This window comes from Bufo bufo, chromosome 5 (assembly GCF_905171765.1).
Source record: "Bufo bufo chromosome 5, aBufBuf1.1, whole genome shotgun sequence".
Taxonomy (NCBI): Eukaryota; Metazoa; Chordata; class Amphibia; order Anura; family Bufonidae; genus Bufo; species Bufo bufo.
In genome coordinates this window covers 220929989-220954254 of record NC_053393.1, presented here as the reverse complement: position 1 = coordinate 220954254, position 24266 = coordinate 220929989, and the positions used below count along the sequence as shown (strand labels likewise).

At 43.6% G+C, this 24266-nt stretch overlaps 1 protein-coding gene across 4 annotated transcripts in view; it reads left to right on the top strand.

Annotated features, from left to right (window-relative positions):
- ULK4 (unc-51 like kinase 4) overlaps positions 1-24266 on the top strand; it is an 837710-nt gene that overhangs the window by 35831 nt on the left and 777613 nt on the right. For 3 of the 4 annotated variants that reach the window (XM_040432903.1, XM_040432901.1, XM_040432902.1), the window contains exons 12-16: positions 680-794; positions 11274-11378; positions 13872-13932; positions 21764-21939; positions 23087-23133. In XM_040432903.1, coding sequence (XP_040288837.1) covers positions 680-794; positions 11274-11378; positions 13872-13932; positions 21764-21939; positions 23087-23133 — 504 coding nt within the window. The remainder of the gene's footprint in view (positions 1-679; positions 795-11273; positions 11379-13871; positions 13933-21763; positions 21940-23086; positions 23134-24266) is intronic. The other variant, XM_040432904.1, reaches the window with a different exon arrangement.

The window sequence follows — 24266 nt, the reverse complement described above, 5'->3', positions numbered from 1 at the left end:
AGCTGACAACCCACAAATTACACATCAAATAAAACATGTATACACAAAGCATACACAACAGACTCTGCTATTATTTAATAATGGCCCACGTACTATATAGGCAAAGAAAATAAATAAAATAAGTGTTTCTTTAATAGGTGCCTTTTGCATCACAATTCTGTCGCAAAGTAAGCTAAACTAGTTGGTGTAAAGTTAAGACCCTTGGGCCAATAATTGAATCTGAAAATTCACATGCCCCTGAGTCACTATACAGAGGAGATGATTGCAGCATGTAAATGCAGCTCTCACCTCTACTCGCGATCAGGCAATTATCTGGAACATTTGGTTCATTCCCGATAATTGCCTGTGAATGGAAATTCATAGACAGTCGAAAGGAGCACCAGATTTATCATCCAGCATCAGCACCTTGATTAATCTGGCGAACATTTAGACTGCCTGTTTACTCTGTCTATGTTTTAGACAGGATTAATAAGTCTGCCCCACTGTACCGGTCTCAGAAATGACAAATGTCCCCATACTTTGCTTCCCTTACATAGAGTAGCTTTGACAGCTGTATGCAATAATTTCAATAGAAAGCATTTGGCTATGATTTACTGGTTATGTAATGCACACCATTTATCAGGACACACAGGATGAGATTTTTAGATGTGCTAGATGATAATTTATGAACATTTTGCAGCTCTTATACCACTCCAAGGGCGAGCACTGCTGCAACCAAAGGCGTCAGAATACCCCAGCAAAAAGATGCAGCCCAGCAGTCTGTGCTAGCCACAACAGATGCTCCAAAGGTCATGGTATGGTTCCCATTTTTTTTGCTTAATATGTGATTTTATGATTTGTGCTTGCTTATGAGGTTCATTATTTTATGCTCTATGGCATATTTTACAATTCATGTACACAAAGTTAAAGAGAACTTGTCACTTGCAGTGTAATCTGCAGGCAGCATGTTGTAGAGCAGGAGGAGCCGAGCAGATTGAAATATAGGGAGTCATTTACTATTCTGAAATGCGCCCAAATTAGGGGCTGCTTCGCACCACTCACGCCAGGTCTAAAAATGTGGATGTGGATGGGGAAAGGGACGGGTCGGGAGGCCCGTCTCATTCACAATTTTTTACGCCTGTTTTAGACGTAGAAAATGGTCTAAATGTAAGACAGCTCTGAAGTTGTCTTGCATTTAAACTGGCGCTGGATGCCCCGAAAGTGATGGAGAGGCCGGCACCTCTTCATAACTTCGGCGTAACCACCGCCAGCTATGGGCCTTTATGAAGACCAGCGTCTAAAACGCCAGTCTTAATAAATGTGCCCCATAGTTTTTGTGGGAAAATATTCAGTAAAACGTGTCATTTAAGCCTCATGCAGACGTCCGTGGAACACTGTCTGTGAGATAGCGACCAGGCATTGCAGGAGCGCACGGCGTCATAGCAACCAATGATGCCGTGCGATCCTGCAATGCCAGTCCGGTATCTCACGGACCGTGTTCCACGGACGTCTGCATGAGGCTGTATGCATTTAAATCTCTGCTCTTACTGAGCTCAGTTGTACACTGAGAGCATTGCTGCAGCAATCAGACCTGGCAGCAGATCAAATAGGCAGGGACTCTTGATGAAAATCATAGTAAACCTCGGGAACGAAGTCGGGAATGAACACCCTGATTACATAAACAACCAAACACCCATCACAGGATGTAATTGCATAAACCATAAAACTAACACCCCACATCTAAGTGCATGAACAACATAATCCTTATTACATGCAAAAATATGAACAAGTCATGAAATTATTTGGAATGAACTAGAAGTTCACAATACTTTCCTGATTGTCAGCATAGATGAGGACGGCATATACTTGTAGAATGACCTTTGCTCTATAGGGACAGGCGGTCACTACAGCGATCACTTGTCCCCATAGGAAATCATTGTTTCTGGGCAGTAGATTGCTGTTTACACGGGGAGAAGTGCTGCACAGGAAATGGATTTGGTACTAGCTGAAAGACGCTATCACCCAATGAACAAGTGTTTCCTGGAGCGATCGCCTGAACCTTTTACACAGGCCAAGAATCGGGAAGGACGTTTATACAAACACTCATCCGTAATTATCGGTCCCTGTAAAAGGACCTTAAAAGGTCCTTAAATTATCTGCACACAGGAGCAAGTTGTAAAAAAATTACTCCAGTGGAAAAATTGTTCTGTTTTGCCTGATCTAACTGTAATTTAAAGAGGACCTGTCACCTCCAGATATGTCAGGTTTCGTAACTACTTGTATCCCCATGATAATTCTGGAGCATCTATTCTTATGGCTCTATGTTGTGTACAGATGGATGTTACTAGTCGGGGGTGTGTCCCTGCACAGTCTGACAAGAACAGCACTGATTGGACAGAGTTAGACACACCCACCACTGGTAACACTGGGGAATGTATGTAGCTATTACAACAGGCGTGTCAGGAGCGGGGAAATGTCCTCTTTAATTTATACTCAGTATATATTATAGGGGCAACACAGGGGGTTGTTCACCTTCCTACAAGTACCTTTACATCAACTACAATATCTATAACTATTGTTTTATTAATGTCAAGTTATTACCGGTCTTCTCTTATTCCAAGTGTGGTCACGTGACATGCGTCAACTCTTTTTTTCTAAGAACTCATGCATATGACTGTTGGCTGTTTTGTGGTCCGCAAAACACGGATAAAGGGTGTGTGTATTCTGCATTTTGTGGAACGGAACGTCCAACCCCTAATAGAATAGTCCTATCCTTATCCGTAATGCGGACAAGAATAGGACATGTTGCATAATTTTGCGGACGTCACGGAACGGACATGCAGATGCGAAGCGTACTCTCTCTGTGCTACCTCTCTTCGTCTGAACTGCCGGTATGCACCTGCACCGCTGCTATCTTAGTGGGCAAACGCTGCGCTTGCTCTGTCCATACATAAGTACTACTTGTGGTCAGTAAGTCAAGCAATCTCATCAGTTCTCATAACCGCAGTGCGCCTGCTTGTTCCTGACAGTCCAGCATCAGTTACTGTAGGTCCGCGGTATGTCTCCCCCACAAGGAGTATGAAAATGCACTATAGAGGCTGGGAAGTAAATCCACACTCTACGGAGCCACAAGCAGTGTGTTCACTGTCCTGTGACGAATGAGTTGTAAAAGAGGCCGAACAGCTAAGGCTGAGTTCACACTTCAGTTATTTCCATCAATGATCAGTTATTGTGAGCCAAAACCAGGTGCGGGTCAAAAACGCAGAACAGGAGGAAATCTTTCCATTATACCTGATCTCTGAGTAGGCTTCACTACTGGTTTTGGCTGACCATAACTGAAGTGTGAACTGGGCCTAAGCTTAAGAATTGTGTGGACGTGTTTCCAGATCTTGGACATGAGTAGGTGTAGGAGGTAACAGAAGCAGGGGGGTGTTCTTGGGGTTGGGGCTATGGTTTGGTAAAACAGCCAAGCTGTAAACAAGCAGGGGTGTAAGCAAAGTGGAGAGAGGTACAAGAACAATAAAACCTAGATAAAAGGGGAAACTGACACCAGAGAAGACTCAAACGGAGATTAATCATCATTACACAATAGAGAGGAAGAAAAAAAAAACCTCTTTAAATATACACTACTGGAAAATGGAAAAAGAAAACCTGAAAAACTTAAAGGCCATCTGTCAGCAGATTTGTATCTATGAAACTGAATGACCTGTTGCATGTGCGCTTGGCAGCTGAAGGCATCATCTGTGTTGGTCCCATGTTCATATTTGCCCACATTGCTGAGAAAAATGATGTTTTAATATATGCAAATGAGCCTCTAGGAGCAACGAGGGCGTTGCCTCTGCACTTTGATTACCAGGGCCAGGCAGTAGGGTTGCACCGGTATTGAACTTTCGATACCCAATCGATCCTTTTTCACCCACATCAATATGATGCCAGGATTTGCTTCCTCTCGATACTAGGCTGCGCTAATGCGCAGCTTAGTATCTTTTCTCATTAGGGAACATGGCGCTGAGCGCATGCCATGCTCTCACCGACAGCACAGTGAAGGAGTCCCTCCCTCCCCACTGTGACGCGTCCGCCAATTAGAACGTAAGGGTGCTCTAAAGCTGCCACTGCGCCACTAATTAAAATAATTAACCCCTAAATGCAAATGTATGGAGTGGGCTGCTGCTGTGAGCCCGCGCCATATGCGGCGGTTGCCTTCTGTATCATACAGCTGACATCCGGCCGCAATGACGGCGAACGGCGATCCCTGTCATTTAACCCCTCAGGTGCCACGATTATACATTTAGGGGTTAATTATTTTCATTGGCCAGCAGCTACAGCCCCCCTTCCCCTCGGTATTTTAAATGGCGTCCCTTTGAGTGCTGGGCAACTTCACCTTTTATTGGATGTTTACCTCAGAGAGTCAGCCCTGCTTTTGTGCACTAAGTGTTATTTCATCTCATTCAGGTGAGCTGATCTTAGGCTACTTCTCAAGGGCTAATCATTCCGTTATACCTTGTCTTTGAGTAGGATTGATTCTGATTTTTGCTTGCCAGTGTGAACTAGGCCTTAGGAGACATGGTTTTCCAACATGACAATGCCACACACTGCTCCTGCAGCACAATGTGCTCCTCAGGGTATCCAGCAGCTTTCCTGGCCAGCTTGATCGCCAGATCTCTCCCACAGCAAGAATATCTACAGTCAGGTCCATAAATATTGGGACATTGACACAATTCTAACATGTTTGGCTCTATATACCACCACAATGGATTTGAAATGAAACGAACAAGATGTACTTTAACTGCAAACTGTCAGCTTTAATTTGAGGGTATTTACATCCAAATCAGGTGAACGGTGTAGGAATTACAACAGTTTGCATATGTGTCTCCCACTTTATAAGGGACCAAAAGTAATGGGACAGAATAATAATCATAAATCAAACTTTCACTTTTTAATACTTGGTTGCAAATCCTTTGCAGTCAATTACAGCCTGAAGTCTGGAACACATAGACATCACCAGACGCTGGGTTTCATCCCTGGTGATGCTCTGCCAGGCCTCTACTGCAACTGTCTTCAGTTCCTGCTTGTTCTTGGGGCATTTTCCCTTCAGTTTTGTCTTCAGCAAGTGAAATGCATGCTCAATAGGATTCAGGTCAGGTGATTGACTTGGCCATTGCATAACATTCCACTTCTTTCCCTTAAAAAACTCTTTGGTTGCTTTTGCAGTATGCTTTGGGTCATTGTCCATCTGCACTGTGAAGCGCCGTCCAATGAGTTCTGAAGCATTTGGCTGAATATGAGCAGATATTATTGCCCGAAACACTTCAGAATTCATCCTGCTGCTTTTTTTCAGCAGTCACATCATCAATAAATACAAGAGAACCAGTTCCATTGGCAGCCATACATGCTCATGCCATGACACTACCACCACCATGCTTCACTGATGAGGTGGTATGCTTAGGATCATGAGCAGTTCCTTTCCTTCTCCATACTCTTCTCTTCCCATCACTCTGGTACAAGTTGATCTTGGTCTCATCTGTCCATAGGATGTTGTTCCAGAACTGTGAAGGCTTTTTTTAGATGCCGTTTGGCAAACTCTAATCTGGCCTTCCTGTTTTTGAGGCTCACCAATGGTTTACATCTTGTGGTGAACCCTCTTTATTCACTCTGGTGAAGTCTTCTCTTGATTGTTGACTTTGACACACATACACCTACCTCCTGGAGAGTGTTCTTGGTCTGGCAAACTGTTTTGAAGGGTGTTTTCTTCACCAGGGAAATAATTCTTCGGTCATCCACCACAGTTGTTTTCTGTGGTCTTTCAGGTCTTTTGGTGTTGCTGAGCTCACCGGTGCGTTCCTTCTTTTTAAGAATGTTTCAAACAGTTGTTTTGGCCACGCCTAATGTTTTTGCTATCTCTCTGATGGGTTTGTTGTGTTTTTTCAGCCTAATGATGGCTTGCTTCACTGATGGTGACAGCTCTTTGGATCTCATCTTGAGAGTTGACAGCAACAGATTCCAAATGCAAATAGCACACTTGAAATGAACTCTGGACCTTTTATCTGCTCATTGTAATTGGGATAATGAGGGAATAACACACACCTGGCCATGGAACAGCGGAGAAGCCAATTGTCCCATTACTTTTGGTCCCTTAACAAGTGGGAGGCACATATGCAAACTGTTGTAATTCCTACACCGTTCACCTGATTTGGATGTAAATACCCTCAAATTAAAGCTGACAGTCTGCAGTTAAAGCACATCTTGTTCGTTTCATTTCAAATCCATTGTGGTGGTGTATAGAGCCAAAAATGTTACAATTGTGTGGATGTCTCAATATTTATGGACCTGACTGTAGGACTGGATGGGGTAAGGGATCTCCCATGCACTGCAGCCAACAACCACCTTGGCTGAACTAGGGAAAAGAGCTTGGCATGACATACCACTGGAGATATCCAGCATCTGTATGACCATTACCGTATCAGAGGGGCAGCCTGTGTTGTAGCCACCCAGTATTAATGTGCCCCTGTCTCAACATGTACCCTGCTGCAGAACCCAAAATAAAGGGTGCTCCACATTGGCTGTGTGATCACTGACCAAGCACCACTAACTGCTTATACTTTTATCAGTCTCAGCCCAATTATGTTTTATAGGTGTTCTTTATTAAATTTCCGGTAGTGTATGTGCAATAAAATGTGTACCATGAATTAGGGAAATAACTATGCTTGTATCGGCTGTTCTTTCTTGAATTCCTAATGGAATTCCTCTCTTCTACATTTTAGAATATATACAGGAAGGAAAAATTAATTCTTTACATGCATTCATCTTTCTTATGTGAATCCATCTGTTGTGTCTTCATTTCTTGTGTCCTAGAGAATATAGGAAACCATAAATTGATATGGATATGTTTGGTGTAAGCTGTCTATACATTTTGCTGCTTGCTTTAGATTGAGAAATAAAACTGCTGGCCATCAGCTATATATATATATATATATATATATATATATATATATATATATATATATATATATATATATATATATATAATGTGTATATATGTGAATAATCTGATATTTCCGCATGTTTTCCCTGTGTTCTGTACTGTAGTTTTGGAGCGACCTTGTTGGAGTGTGAGGCAGTACCTTCATGCGTGCTGCAGGTGTCACTGTTGCACCTTTTACTAGTTGTAACGTATTATGCAGTGCTGAGTAGGGACATCATAAAAAAGTATTTTCTGCCAAAATGAATCATAAACCATAATTATATTTCATTTAGCTATTTTATATATGTATGTATTTAACATTGCTTCCAGACAAAATGATTTCCTCTTCTTTCCTCTTATCAGTGATTTACAGTTTTGTAACAAAATGGGAGTGATACTATTAATACTAATATGCAGGGAACATAAGACCATTAATTTCCCAAAAATAAACTGGTTAAAATGTTTTAAAAAATGACCCAAGTTGCAGAAAGTATATGCTATAATTTATAATGTATGACATAAGCTGCCATGCGTCTGGTCCCCTAATAGAGTATTTAGTGAGGTGAAGATCTTACAGAGAACTATCTGTTTTCTCCTATATAAAATGACAGTTCTAAAGTATATTAAGATTCACTTATAATAGTTTATCATTGTCCATGTTACATAATATATATATATTTTTTTTTTGTCAGCCAAAGCTCAATCCTCTTAAATCTGGTTAATCTGAAAATGTACTTTATGAAATCCTGTATCTCTATGTTGCTGATCTCTTTGCCAACATATGAACTTGGTCAAGAAAACCCTCCTGATCTTTCTCTCCGCTTCTGTTCTGTATGTAGTATGTACAGTCTGCGTTACAAGCGCTTGGCTCCTTGTCATCCTCACTAGTAGATAATTCGCCACTTATTGTTCCTGAGCCGGGAATGCAGCTTATGAGGTGGATGTAACGTAATTACTCTATTGCGGCAGTGATCAGACGTTTACATTGGATTCATCATGCAGACAATCATATGGTCCCAGGAGGCACTGGCAGAAAAACTTCCACCTAAATATGTAGGTGACCCCATAGTGAAGTCAGTCTGACAACTTGTCTTTGTCCCATTCCCTTTTATGGGTGAAAATCCCATTTGCCCTGTCTTCTGTGAATGAAGAGGAACCCCCTATATATGCAATGCTTTTCAGTCACAGTGTAGATTTATTCAGGTTCATAATAGTGACATAGTAAAAATGAAAAATGGCAGACGTTCATCTAGCTTAAAGGGATTGTCCGAGCGCAAAACAAAATAAATTAATATTCGCTTTACCAATCCAGCGCCGCTCCATTTCTTTCCCCCCCCCACTGGTTTCTGCTTCCTGTTTCCTCTCAACATGCGGGAAATGTCCACTCAGCCAATCACTGGCCAAGTCCGGTCACCAATCGATGACCAATCTCTGATAATCTAGTTAGTACATACAAATTCACACTTGTTCTCCTAATCCGCCTTTTTACATTACATGTACCCAAAATGGTGCATTAAAAACTGTAACTTGTCCTGCAAAAAATAAAACCTCATAAAGGTACATTGATGAAAAAACAAAAAGATATAGCACTTGGAATGCGATAAAAAATAATAATAATGTGCCTGGTCACTAAGGGGTTAAACATTTTACCTATTACTTACATATTCATGTAAAACAGCATAATAAACCCCAATCCACCCCCAGTAGATAGACAAGTAACGGTAAAGGTCGTCCTTTTACATGGACTGAGTTACCAGGCTATTATCAGGAACAAACAAAATGGTGCAATCATCTCTTCTGTATGGGGATGAGTGATCACTACAACGATCGCTTCTCCCCAAACGTTTCATTGTTTTTGGGCAGTGGATCCCTGTTTATACAGGCTGATCTGCTGCACACAAAACAATGGGGCACATTTATTAAGACTGGTGTTTTAGACGCCGGTCTTAAAGAAGAACTCCCGCCAAAAACGTTATTCTCTGACCTGCTAGAAAGGTACATGATGTAATCTGTGGTGAAGGTAATCTTCTTACCAGTGTCTGTATTGGTGAGCTATCTTACGCCAAAGTGCATTGTAAAAAAATAAATAAACCCTTCTATGAATGAAAAAAAAAAAGGAAATGGTGCTTCAGGCATTTGTAATAATAAAACTAGTAAAATATGACTTTGCACTTTTAAGCCTCATGCACACGTCCGTGGAACACTGACCGTGAGATACCGGCCTGAATTCCTGCTGAGTGCAGGAGTGCACGGCGTCATTGGTTGCTATGACGCCGTGCGCCCGCTGCTGTACAGTAATACACTCGTATAGATAATACAAGTGTATTATTGTACAGCAGCGGGCACTCTGCGTCATAGCAACCAATGATGCCGTGCGCTCCTGCACTCAGCAGGAATTCAGGCCGGTATCTCAGGCTTTAGGCCTCATGAACACCACTGTAAAAATACGGATGCTGTCCGTGTTGCATCTGCATTTTTTGGTGGATCCATTGACTAAGGGTACTTTCGCACTTGCGTCAAAGTTTCCTGGCATTGAGTTCCGTCCCGGGGGCTCAATACCGGAAAAAAAGCGCTTCAGTTTTATCCTAATGCATTCTGAATGGAGAGCAATCCGTTCAGGATGCATCAGGATGTCTTCAGTTCAGTCCTTTTACGGTATTTGGCCGGAGAAATTACCGCAGCTTGCTGCAGTATTTTCTCTGGCCGGAATGCCGGATCCGGCATTCAATTCTATTGAAATGTATGAGTGCCGCATTGACGGATCCGGTCTTCCGGCACGCGCAGACCTTTAAAAATGTGAAAATAATAAATACCGGATCAGATTTTCTGGATGACACCGGAGAGACGGATCCGGTATTTCAATGCATTTGTCAAATGGATCCGCATTTGTATTCCGGAAACCAATGTTTTCAGTTTGCAAACGTTTTTCCGGCAACTGAACTGCCTGCAGGATTCCTCAAACGCAAGTGTGAAAGTACCCTTAAATGGGTTCACATTTCGAGGGCAAGTAAAAAGAAAGAATATGCCCGCAAAATATGGACCCATTGAAAACAACGGGTCCGCAAATAAAATGTGTATGGACCGTGTCTGTATTTGGTGGATCCGCGATTTGTGGACCACAAAACGGATATGTTCACGTGCATGGGGCCTTACAACCACTTTAAAAGGAATGTGTCTTCAGAAAATTGCCTATTGATTAAATCACGTTTTATGTTAAGAACATAATTTTTTATTTTTGGTGATAATTTTAATTTTCCATGTCTCTGTCTATATTTAATAAAATACCTAAAATCATGCAGTTTTTGCATTGCTCACTAGGACTTAGAATATGTCAAGTCTTTCTGTTGTGTACAGGTAACTTTTCAGTAATCGTCCTTTTAACAGGCAGAATTACAATGACCGATATCACCTCTGTATAGATAACACAGAATCCATCCTTCACAATAGGTGATATCACAACTTATCTACTCCCTGCTGACCTCTGCACAGGTCACAGATCATGCCTAGAAGTCAATGAGGCAATCTTCTATCCATTATGTCTATGGCCCATGTGGTTGCTCTTGAAGAACAGGACGTCTTGACATATTTTAGAACTAGTGGACAGTGTGAAAATAGCAGGATTTTAGTTTAGTTTTGTTTTTTTGTTTTTTTACATAGGGACATAGGAGAAAAGTAAAATCACCAATAATAAAAACAAAATAAATCTTAAATAGAAAATTGATTTAAACAATAGGTCATTTTCTGATTGCACGTTCCCTTTAAAGGGCATCTGTCAGCAGATTTGTACCTATAAAACTGTGACCTGTTGTATGTGCGCTTGGCAGCTGAAGGCATCTGTGTTGGTCCCATGTTCATATGTCTGTATTGCTGAGAATAAAGAAGTTTTATTATATGCAAATTAGCCTCTAGGAGCAACAGGGGCGTTACCGTTACACATAAACCTGCTGCTCTCTCTGCAACTGCTGCGCTGTTTGACAGGACCAGGGGTGATCACATTTACACTGCCTGGTCCTGTCAATCAAAGTGCAGAGGGCACAGCAGTTACAGAGAGAGTAAAGCCTCTTGGTGTAACAGTAACACCCCCGTTGCTCCTAGAGGCTCATTTGCATATATTAAAACATCATTTTTCTCAGCAATGCAGACACATATGAACATGGAACCAACACAAGTGTCTTCAGCTGCCAAGTGCACATACAACAGGTCAGCCGGTTTCATAGGTACAGAACTGCTGACAGATGCCCTTTAAGATTTATTTTCTGCTAATTACTTGAGACTTTTTCTATTTGACACCTAGTTTTTCTGTACTGTGACATATATTTGTCTACTATTCTAGGTGGAGAGTATGTGCACAGATCGGGAGGATCTTGAAAAGAAGATAAAACGGCTTATATTGACAGACTCTGATCTCATTGTGTCGCCTATTCTAGATAACCCAAAGGTAATTTATTTCCATCCCTTCTCTTTGTAGATCATATACTGGTTACATATATGTGTCTTTCTTCATATGTTTGAGGAGTCTGTTCTATTAGGAAGGTATCTAAGAATCCAGCATGATTGCCATTGAATGTCTATGTATTGGGGCTAAAAGTTCAGATAATTAAAGAAGCACCCCGGAAATTTTTTTATTTCTCTTGATCCAACTTTAATGTACATCAGATAAATAGTGCCATTTTCTTACCAAGCACTGTGTAATGTATCATCTCCTTGTGCCAGTTTTCCGGAGGAAACAATGTTGCAAACCCTGTGTTAGGGCTTGTTCACACGTCCGTGCCGTTTTTTGCGGTCCGCAAATTGCGGATGCTGCCCATGTGCCTTCCGCAATTTGCGGAACGGAACAGGAGGCCCATTATAGAGATGCCTATTCTTGTCCGCAAGATGGACAAGAATAGGGCATGTCTCATAATTTTTGCGGGGTCACGGAACGGAGCAACGCATGCGGACAGCACATGGAGTTCTGTCCGCATCTTTTGTTGACCCATTGAAATGAATTCTGTATACGGAATGCAAAAACGGCCCGTATACGGAAGGCAAAAAACGTTAGTGTAAACGAGCCCTTAAACGGCACTTGTGATAAATTTTGTTACAAGAGGCATTTTTTCACCTCCCTTTCCCGAAAAGGGGGCATGGCGAAAGGAGAAGATAGGGCCAGCAGGCTAGATACATTTAGCTTCACTTTCAGCAGTTTGCTGGAGCAAATGAGGGCACATCGTGCACAGATTTAGAGAGGATACACCTAATTTAGGATAAGGCTTGCGCCTCATCATAAATTAGGCTCAGACTCCGGCAGTGTAAAATGACGGCCTATGATTCCTGATTTATCGGCCTCCATTCCCCCGTTGTACCATGTGACCTGCATTCTTGGAATGCACACTAGCTGTCTGTTGTAACCAATCAGATTCATCCTTTGATTTTCCAAAGGAGCTCTGAAAAATAAAAGGTAGGATATGATTGGTTGCTATGGACAACTAAGACAATTTTCCTAAGCACCAGGTTTGATAAATCTCCCCCGGGGTCGTTAATGTGGTCCGGAAGTCATTCTCTGTATGCATTCCTATAGAGGAACAGAGGCTGGTAAACCAGGAATAAAGCTCTTGGTAAGAAAATTTACAACACTACGCTTTACTTGATGTACATTACAAAAAGATCAAAACTCAAAAAAAAAAAATCTCGGAGTGCTTCTTTAATAATCCCATACAGTCTGTTCCTCTGATATTTTGATTTTCTGTTTTCAAGAGCAGGAAATATGATACTTGGAGTCCATTATCTCCACTGAAGCTCTGCCATCCAGTCTTAGGCTACATGCACACGACCGTTGTGTGTTTTGCGGTCCGTAAATTGCAGATCCGCAAAACACGGATGGCGTCCGTGTGCGTTCTGCAATTTGCAGAACGGCACGGACAACCATTAATATAACTGTCTATTCTTGTCCGCAAAACGGACAAGAATAGGACAGGTTATTTTTTGGGCGGACCACGGAACGGAGCAACGGATGCGGATAGCACACTGAGTGCTGTCCGCATCTTTTGCAGCCCCATTGAACTAAATGAGTCAACATCCGAGCCGCCAAAACTGCGGGTCGGATGTGGACCAAAACAGTCGTGTGCATGTAGCCTTCCATTAGGACGTGCACAGGCCAGGGGCGGGTTGGCCATAGACCTTACAGGAAAATTTCCTGGTGGGCCGATGCCCAGGGAGCCTCCTCTCGGCCGGCCAGTGGAAGCTTTTGGGGATGTATCTTGTGCTGCTGGCAGTATTTTGTGATGAACTGTGGTATTTGGCTCTGTTGGGGTGGTATAATGTGCTTCAATATGGTATTGCTGGCCCTGCCTTCCATCAATTTGGACCCGACTACAAAACGGGGCCACTTTTAGTATTTTTTCCAGGGCCACTTTAAGTTCCCAGTTTGCCCATGGCACAGGCGGTACAGTGCTGTGGGCTGTACAAGTGTCAAGGCAACTATATGACAACTGTTGAGAATCGTGCACAAAAATCCGGATCTTTTTATTTTTATTTTGTATTTTTTTAAATGCTTACCTATTCACTTTTATGGGACCCTTTTTTCCGTTCTACTTCTGCAAAACAAATAAAACTTGTCCTATACTTGTCAGTGAAAATCAGGACGTGGCCCCATTGACGTCAATGCAATCCGTTTTTTTGTGGACATTCTGAACTGACCGCAAAAAAATGGATCCGCATTTTTTGCAGACACCATACGGCCGTCTGAATGAGCCCTAATTCTAACTAACAGGACCTGCACATGACACACCATGGGCTTTGTATGGCCGTCTCTGCAATTATTCTGTATGACGTAAAGCAGTGTGTCTCCAAACCAAATGGCAGAACGGGTGAGAGACCGTCAGTGGAGGTACACTTCAATCAATGCGTTTGTAAAATTGCTAAAAGTTCAACTTTTTTCCCCTCTTCCTTCAAGATTATGAAGCCAACTCCGGTAAGATTTGATGGGAAAACATTGGGATTTCCAGCACATTCTGGTAAGAATTCTTACGTTTTATCATGCATTTTATTATTTTATGTATGTATTGTATTTATCATGTCTGTTTCTTATTGGTTGATATCCAACTGTAAAAATATGCTAAGATAGGACTGGACAATGCTTTGACTTATAACTATAACAAGGGGACATCCTTCACATTGAGAGGAAAGAAGGTTTGTAAATCAAGGTAGAACAGGATTCTTTACTGTAAGAGCAGTGAGACTACAGATCTTTCTGCCAGAGGAAGTTGTGATGTCTGCCTGGATCCATTTCTTGAGTAGAAGTACAAATTATATTTACTACTACTGGAGATGGGTTTTTGGGTGCACAGAGTTATGGCTCATCCGTTTGTTCATCCAGTTTAGGGTCCATTCAGATGTCCGTAGTGTATTGTGGATCCGCAATACACCCGGCCGGCACCCCCATAGAACTGCCTATTCTTGTCTGCTATTGCGGACAAGAATAGGACATGTTCTATTTTTTTCTGGAGCCGCGAACTGGAAGATCAGGGGCGCGCTACGGAAATGCGGATGCGGACAGCACACTGTGTGCTGTCCGCATCCATTCCGTCCCCATAGAGAATAAATGGGTCCGTACCCGTTCCGCACAATTGCGGACGTGTGAATGGAGCCTTATTTGTCAGACTCCTTGCATTCTCCAGCAGACATTTGACGTTACCAACAGTTCTGCATTTCTTGGGTGTACACCTATTCCTAGCCACCGCCATACTTTCCTAGCCAAGCCCTGCTGTCCCCTCCTGTATCCCACTCTCTTTCTACTCCCATACCCCCTTTTTATGGCCACCCTCCCTGCTTCCAGATCCTAGTTTAAAGGGTTTCTGTCACCCCACAAAACTCATTTTTTTTTTTTGGGATAGTTATATTCCTTATAGCGCGATATAGGAGAATATAATAGTCTTACTTACTTTCATGCGGCCGATTCTTTAGAAAACGAAGTTTTATAATATGTAAATCAGGGCTCTACCAGCAAGTAGGGCGTCTACTTGCTGGTAGCCGCAGCAGAAAACCGCCCCCTCGCCGTGTTGATTGACAGGGCCAGCCGTGATCTCCTCCTCCGGCCGGCCCTGTCAGTATTTCAAAAATCGCGCGCCTCTGGTCATTCGGCACAGGCGCTCTGAGATGAGGAGGCTCAGTGCGCCTGCGCCGATGACATCTTCTCTTTCCGTGATGTCATCGGCGCAGGCGCACTGAGGGAGTTCTGAGGAGACGAGCCTCCTCATCTCAGAGCGCCTGCGCCGAATGACCAGAGGCGCGCGATTTTTGAAGTGCCGACAGGGCCGCCCGGAGGAGGAGATCCCGGCTGGCCCTGTCAATCAACACGGCGAGGGGGCGGTTTTCTGCTGCGGCTACCAGAAAGTAGACGCCCTACTTGCTGGTAGAGCCCTGATTTACATATTATAAAACTTCGTTTTCTAAAGAATCGGCCGCATGAAAGTAAGTAAGACTATTATATTCTCCTATATCGCGCTATAAGGAATATAACTATCCAAAAAAAAAAAAATGAGTTTTGTGGGGTGACAGAAGCCCTTTAAAAGCTCATCCATCCATCACACCATTCTTCCCCCATTAAGGTGCAACCCGTCCCTACTGTAGAGCCTGTAGCCAACAGAGAAGTCATCCCAGTTCTCCATGACCCCCAACCCTTCCTTCCTGCACCATTTTCCAGACCACTTATTTAACTCCCTAAGCTCCCGCTGTCTTTCTAGTGACACTCGTGGCACTGGTAGTATTTCTGAAAACTGGTGCAAAAGAAAACTGGCTTAGTTGCCAATAGCATTTTGGCAACCTTTCATTTTCTTTGCTCCATGAAAGGTTCAATGTGATTGGTTGCCATGGGCAACGATGCCAGCTTTCCTTTATACCAATTTTGATAAATCTCCTCCTAAGCTCATAATATGGTGAAATGTCTATCGGTCCTTCTGAAATTGACTGACTTTGATCAAATGTATATGGCCATCTTAACTGTTTTGCTTGGTGGCTCAGTTCCAGAATGACCCAGTAACACTGAGCAGCAACCTACTCAATTTTTTATTAAAGGAATCGGCCGCTTTTTTCTATTGATAGGTCAGCAATATCAGATCGGCGAAGGGCCGACTCCCGAAATCCCCACTGATCAGCCATTTGAAGAGAAAGCATTGCTCGTATGAGCTCAGACTTCTCTTCTCGGTTTACCTGCTCGTCGCAACTGCAGCGTCGAGCAGTGTAATTACAACTATGACATCCTCATTCACTCCTATGGTTCGGCTCATGTCTGTTCAAGTGAATAGGATGCATCCATCCCATAGAAATTAATGGGGACGCCATAGTTGTAATTACACTGCTCGCCATTGCGGTTTGTAACAGCGAGCAGGTAAAAAATGAAGAGAAGGCAACGCTTATATGAGCACTGCTTTCTCTTCAAACAGCTGATTGGTGGGGGGGCCAGAAGTTGGCCCCCTGACAATCTAAAATTGATGACCTATCCTGAAGGGGTTTTGCAGGACTTGCGTAGACACATAGCTGTGGATCACCTGATTAAAAAGCTGTTTCTTTTGTTGATCTGAGGCTCCGTTCCCCAGTTATGATACTTTTTGTTAATATGCAAATTAGGCCATTGGTGCAATGAGGGCATCACCATTGCTTTTGTTGCACTCAAGCTCCACTCATTTCTGTGGCCAGTCCCTCCCTCACTGCTTTGCCACTGACTGGCCCTGTCAATCAAAGCAGCCAGTCAGACAGAATCCTGCTCCACACTGATGAGGGGCATCGTCCCGAAACAGCTGTCTGTGGATAGATAACTGGCTTAGGTGTTTTCCCTTGTCACATCCTTAAGGCTTCGATCTTGACATAGGGACCACTTAATATGGTGATCTCTAAAATGGGGACACCCCTTTGCTTGGTTTCCCTTCCCTGGAGGGAAATCTGGCTTTCACTGTGTTAAAGACCCATAACTGGGGCTCGGCTATTTTGCATATTGCTTTTGCAAAGCAGCCAGGTAGGGGCTGGCCACAGAAAGGAGCAGAGCTTGTGTGCCACAAGAGCAACAGTGATGCCTTCATTGCACCAAATACCTAAGTTCGATATTAAGCAAAAGTATCATAGTAGGGCTAAAATGATTACTCAAATTAATCGATTAACTCGACACAAAAAAAAAAATCCTCTAATCAATCGAATCGATGATTCGTTTGTGCCATGTGACCACAGAGTGCGAGTGAAGAGCTTGCTATTACTCACGCTCCGTGGTCACCCGCCTGCTCGTACAACACCGCTTTTGGATCCTGACGTACACACATCGTCAGGACATTTTAGTTCACTGGTGCTGCGGCTGGGCACTGATGGCTGGGAGGGGGAGTGGGAGAACTGATGGCAGTGAGGGGAGCTGGTGGCATTGGGGAAGGAGCTGATGGCAGTGGGAGGGGGAGCAACTGATGACATGGGGGAGCTGGTGGCATTGGAGGGAGTTGATGGCACTGGTGTGGGGAAGAGCTGAAGGCACTGGGGGAGTGGAGCTGATGGCACTGGTGTGAGAGAGCTGAAGGCACTGAGGGAGTGGAGCTGATGGCACTGGGGTGGGGGAGAGCTGAAGGCACTGGGGAAGTGGAGCTGAAGGCACTGGGGTGGGGGAGAGCTGAAGGCACTGGGGAAGTGGAGCTGAAGGCACTGGGGTGGGGGAGAGCTGAAGGCACTGGGGTGGGGGAGAGCTGAAGGCACTGGGGTGGGGGAGAGCTGAAGGCACTGGGGTGGGGGAGAGCTGAAGGCACTGGGGTGGGGGAGAGCTGAAGGCACTGGGGTGGGGGAGAGCTGAAGGCACTGGGGTGGGGTAGAGCTGATGGCACTGGGGTGGGGGAGAGCTGAAGGCACTGGGGAAGTGGAGCTGAAGGCACTGGGGGAGTGGAGCTGATGGCACTGGTGTGAGAGAGCTGAAGGCACTGAGGGAGTGGAGCTGATGGCACTGGGGTGGGGGAGAGCTGAAGGCACTGGGGAAGTGGAGCTGAAGGCACTGGGGAAGTGGAGCTGAAGGCACTGGGGTGGGGGAGAGCTGAAGGCACTGGGGTGGGGGATAGCTGATGGCACTGGGGTGGGGGAGAGCTGATGGCACTGGGGTGGGGGAGAGCTGAAGGCACTGGGGGAGTGGAGCTGAAGGCACTGGGGTGGGGGAGAGCTGAAGGCACTGGGGTGGGGGAGAGCTGAAGGCACTGGGGGAGTGGAGCTGATGGCACTGGGGTGGGGGAGAGCTGAAGGCACTGGGGGAGTGGAGCTGCTGGCACTGGGGTGGGGGAGAGCTGAAGGCACTGGGGGAGTGGAGCTGCTGGCACTGGGGTGGGGGAGAGCTGAAGGCACTGGTGTGGGGGAGAGCTGAAGGCACTGGGGTGGGGGAGAGCTGATGGCACTGGGGTGGGGGAGAGCTGATGGCACTGGGGTGGGGGAGAGCTGATGGCACTGGGGTGGGGGAGAGCTGATGGCACTGGGGGGGGGAAGAGCTGAAGGCACTGGGGTGGGGGAGAGCTGATGGTGCTGGGGGTAACTGATGCACTTGGGCTGATCGCACAGGGTGGAGCGAAGGGTGTTAGGGACTGATGGCAGTGGGTCTGATGAGTTTTTATAAAGGGAAAACAGTCTATTAATTCATTTTTTCTTATTAGAGTACTCGATTAATCGTAAAAATAATCTGTAGAATATTCGATTACTAAAATAATCGTTTACTGCAGCCCTATATCATAGCCTCAGATCAACAAAAAAACAAACAAACCGTGTTTTATTCAGTTGGACCACAGCTCTGTGTCTACGTAAGGAGGTCACCGGTGACAGATTCCCTTTTAAATATTTTTTACCTATTCTCAGGATACATTAGGACATGAATATCAGTCCTATTCTTGGCACCCCCACCAGTTAGCTGTTTTTGAAGGGGCTCAAGCGCTGTGACTTCTTTCTAGTATACTGAGCAGAGCTCTATACTTTTTATAATGGTTGATGGTTGTGTTTGGTACTGCCCAATTCACCTGAAAGTAGAATTGTAAAAAAACTGAAACAAAAAAAATAACTTTTCTAAACGTAGCTCGATCCCATTCACTTGAATGGGACTAAGGTGCACAACGGCCACGTGATAAATGTATCTCCATTCACTTCTGTGGGAGCCGAGTAAATGCCACCTCTTCTTCTTTTGCACCATCCATGACACAGGGCCACGTTTTCAAACTAGGTGTCGGTCCCACCCCGTGTATATGCCATAAATGTCCAGATGGGAATCTGCATCTTGTGAACAGATACGTACCATTCACTGATGTCAGGAATGCAGGTGCCCATAATAAGCATAAGGAGACATACCGTATGTATAAGGCAATGCGAAAAAATCCGGTATATACTGTATGTCTTTCAAGGCCATAAATGAAAGTAAAATCCCGTAACCACTGTCTTTATTTTAGTATAGAGAGTGCCGGGAGATGCCTGCCTCAGTCTAATATTCAAATATTGAACGAACAAAGAAATAACATAATGCGCCTGAAATGACGGCATAATGCATTGTACCGCACTAGGGGAACGTTTTTAATGCTGGGATGAAATCCTTTGCTTGTAGTAAAATGCACTTTAAGATGAGACCATTTTCTGCTCGCTATGTATCACACAGAATATTGTCTTTGATTACTGTCATTTTAGCATGGATTCTTTTTTTGTTTTTTTACAATTCTTACAGTATGAGCATATAATGGCTATGGCGTTATGTTTTTCATTCTCCCGTCTTCCACTTTTATCTTATCTATACATCCGCACAATTAGGTAATACACAACAGGGCAGATTTACTAGGGGACAGGGTAAATTTAGACCTGGCAGTCTAAAGATGCGCCACATTTCTTCCACTTTGTTAAATTGGGGGCACCTTGCTAGAAGTTGTACACTTTGGTCTAACCACCTATTGGACGGCTTACTTTGCGCCAATGTTTTGGCGCAGTTATGTCATATGTTGTCCCATTTTAAGCCCTCTCCCCTTATCTAAAAATAATAGATTTTTTTTTTTTACTTAAAGGGAACCTGTCACCTGGATTTTGGGTATAGAGCTGAGGACATGGGTTGCTAGATGGCCGCTAGCACATCCGCAATACCCAGTCCCCATAGCTCTGTGTGCTTTTATTGTGTAAAAAAAAAAACTATTTGATACATATGCAAATTAACCTGAGATGAGTCATGGACAGGACTCATCTCAGGTTAATTTGCATATGTATCAAATCGTATTTTTTTTACACAATAAAAGCACACAGAGCTATGGGGACTGGGTATTGCAGATGTGCTAGCGGCCATCTAGCAACCCATGTCCTCAGCTCTATACACAAAATCCCGGTGACAGGTTCCCTTTAAATATAACCATAATTCAGGCTCATTTAGCTTATTACATCTATCCCATTAGTTTTTTTTCTTGACATTAACGTGTAAGGGCGGTATTAGACCGGCACATAAGAGTTTTGATTGTTGGGAGGGAAGTGTTCCATCCTCGTCAGTGAAGGAGACCGCTGCTATTACATGCAGTGATCTCCTCCACAGTGGGGAGGAGCGATCACGAATGCCATTCATTATTTGCCGCCAAAAGATCGTGATTAGACGGAATGATCTGCTGCCGGAAAACAATGTGTTTTTTTTTGCCTGCGTAAAAGATGCAATTACCTAATGAATGAATCGGTAGCACGTTTACACAGGCAGATCATCACGAGCGTTCCTATGAATACACGTGTTAGTGAGGATCTGACTGACCCTCGGCCATTGTAGTACAGGGAACGCCATTATCAGCAAGTCCATACTCTATTTTGCTATTAGGGCAGCGCACCACTTAGGACTATTCCTGCTGACTTCATTCAAATGATACCTCTGACAGCCTCTTACTGATTTTCATATTTTTTTTTTAAGAGTCATTCCCTTAGGGACCGTTCATACAGCGCAATTTGGCAGCGAAATTTTGCCGCAGATACAGAGCCAAAATTGCGGCGTCTGCGTGGTGTCTCCCTCCGATTGTTTTCAATGAGAGGTAGCCATGCATTTTAAAGCCATGACCACGCCAAAAAGAGACATGTCCCCTCTTGGCATGGCGTCCGGGCAGATGCCACTTAAAAGCTGCATCATGTGTCCACTCATTGGCTAGCTCCCTTCAGTAGAGCGAAGCCATAAGCGGGTCCATGACATTCAGAGTGAACCACTGAAGCAGAAGCTGTGGTCGTGTCTACCACGCAGTACACGGCAGATTTTGGCGGTGTTAAAATCCGCCGTGTGAACATGCCCATAAAGAAGACCGTTCTTCTCTCCTGACATGTCTGTTTCCTATTTTAGTAAATAGTTGAGTTCTTCACAAACTATTAGTTCTAGATTATCTTTTCTTAGAACTGTGTTGTCGCTCCTCTTTGTCAGTGAGAGGATTAAAATGATTGCCATACTCTTTAGAAAGGTCCTTTGCCAATAAACTGATTACAAGGGGTCCTTCTGCTGGGAGGGACCCCCACCGATCATCTGTAATCTGTGAGGAAACCTGTTGGTAGATGTTTAGTTTTCTGCAGCGCCGCCACTGGGGAAATGAGGAATTACACAAAATAAGTTGTCTGAGTAAAGCAGGACAGGTCCTCCAGACCCAGAGATACTGTCTGTAGCCTCTCCTTCATCTGGCCAAGAGTTGAGGATCCTCACAAGAGAACCCCTCTGTTAACTCCGCATTCCCTAATAGAATATATGACTTTTTATTTAGCTGAACAACCCCTTTAAGCCCACAGCCAATGATAAGTCAGTGCACTATATGAGCCCTTACAGATAACATGGTAAGCTAATTGGTCATTCTGTTTGCTGCACTTTCACAGGAGAAAAACTGGCCTCTCTGAAAGAGCCCGAATGGACCAACCTTCTTACACAACTGTGCTTCTTGCTGGACTCTGCTGAGAAGGTGGCGCCACGAGCCAAGCTTAATTTACTCTGTTACTTGTGCACTGTGTCCGGACATAAAGACGCGGCCACCAGACTAATCCACTCCCAGATTGTGAGCGGCTATTCTCTCCTTCAGAAGTAGTTCTATTGTTGAGTATATATTACACAGAGCGCATTCCTGGATGCTAAGAAATCCCATATTCACATGCACAGTAATTCAAAAGTATGTTTATTAGACCTCATGCACACGACCGTGTCAATTTTGCAGTCCACAAACAGCGGGTCCTTAAAATAGGGTGTGCTGTCTGCAAGTTATTTTTTTATTTTTTTGCAGATCCATTGTCTTCAACGGGTCCGTGGTCTGTATTTTATTATTATTATTATTATTATTATTATTTGTTTGAAAGCGCTGTACATCTAAACGGGATTACACAAATCTAGAAATACAATAAAGTATTAACAGTATTTGACTGGTACAGAGGGGTAGAGGACCCTGCCCGCAAAAGCGTAAAATCTACAGATCTGCGGATATATTTGTTGAAAAACAAAAAACAAATACAGATGTGGAAAGCAGACCGATGATCTGTGTGCTTTCCGCATGTGTATGTCCGTTCCGCAGTGCCCCACACTTGGCCCCAAAATACGGACCCAATGAAGTCAGTGGGACTGCAAAAAATGTGGATACAACACGGACGGTACCCATATTTTGCAGAGCCGCAACCTAATATGGTCAGGTTCATGAGGCCTTAATAACGTACCATTTCTTGTGGCTTGCTTATTGTTAAGGGGGCTGTACCCTATCTACTGGATGAGAGATAACTAAACTTATTGCTGGGGGTCCGACCGCTGGAATCCTCACCGATCCCACGAGCAGGGCTTCTTGTTCACCCAATCTGATGGAGCAGCAGGTCGAGCATGCACCCAGCCACTCCATGCATTCTCTATGGGACTGCCGAAAATGGTTAAGCGCTGCACTCGTCTATATCCGGCAGTCTCGTAGAGAGTGCAGCAGCAGGGTGCATGCCCGACCTACCACTCCATCAGACTGCAGGAATGGGAACCCTGTTAACTTGCAAACTTGGCACAACCCCTTTTAGTATTGATCATTTCACTGGATATTATGACGTTTGGTTATATAATAGTTTTATGTTTTTCAGTAAATAAAACCCTTTCCTAATATTAATTCTTCTTGTGTCCTGTAAATTTCTTAAATTAAATTCTTTTTTAAGGTATCGTTTTGTGTCTTTTCTCCATTACAGTTTCCATCTCTGATACAGCAGTTGCGTGGAGCTCCAAATTGGGATATGTAAGTACAATTTTACATGATGTTTTTGCTTTTGTTCAATGTTGCTTATAGAAAACCTATCACTTTGGCTTTTAGAAGGTGTGCCAGGTTGTGGTCACACAGCCCTTATGTTTGGGGTCCCCACAGTCAGTCAGACCTTTATGGCATATACTATTAATATGCCTTACAGCTTTACAGTCAAGGGCTTGAATCTGATCCGTGGCAAAAAATTAATGAAGTTTGCGCCTTTTTACTTTTTTCTTGTGAGGGCTTTCGCACGGTAGTCTTAGGCTTCCGCCAGGTACATACCCTGTTTCATACTGAACAATATATATATATATATATATATATATATATATATATATATATATATATATAATCAATAAAATACTGATGTACTCCCTTAAAATCTAGTCGTTTCCAGAGGATATATTTCCTGATATGTCTGTTTCAGTGCTTGCGTTCCTCATGAAATGATAATTCTGGAGCATGCTTTTTCATACCTTTTTGTTACTCCTCATAAATGTTTATGAATAAATGGACAACTGGGTGTTAGCATTCCCCTGGTCAAAGGGGTGTTTCCCGAAAATTACAGAAATTATGTGTTGCTAAAATGGATGTGTCAGGAGAGCTGACAGGTCGGTCCTCTTTCATATTAGGCATTGGAAATTGGAAAATTGCTGTTAGACTACAAAAGTGTTATTACACATGACAACCAATAAGATTATAGCTGTCATTTTTTTTAAATCGCTGAGTTTTAAAAAAAATGATATATCATAGAGACATATCAAAAGTTTTGATCAGTGGGGTCTTTGTGCTGAGACCCCCTCAATGATCACTAGAGCAAGGATGTATGTATTGAATGTATTTGAATTAATAAAGGTGCCTGATCTCCTGCTGTCAGCCGTGGCTGTGACAGAGAAAGGGGCTGGTTTAGCTGTTGAAATGAGTCGGCCCTCATCATACCCGGACAGATCCCATGCCGACACATTGAACACCTCTTTGTGTCGAGCACAAGTCGGAAGTATGTAGATCTGCCAGGACAACGGCTGACATGTTTCTTTTTATGTGGTAATAACTCTGGAACGGTTTTACTTATATAAGCGATTCTGAGTTTTCTCGTGACACATTGTACTTCATGTTAGTGGTAAATT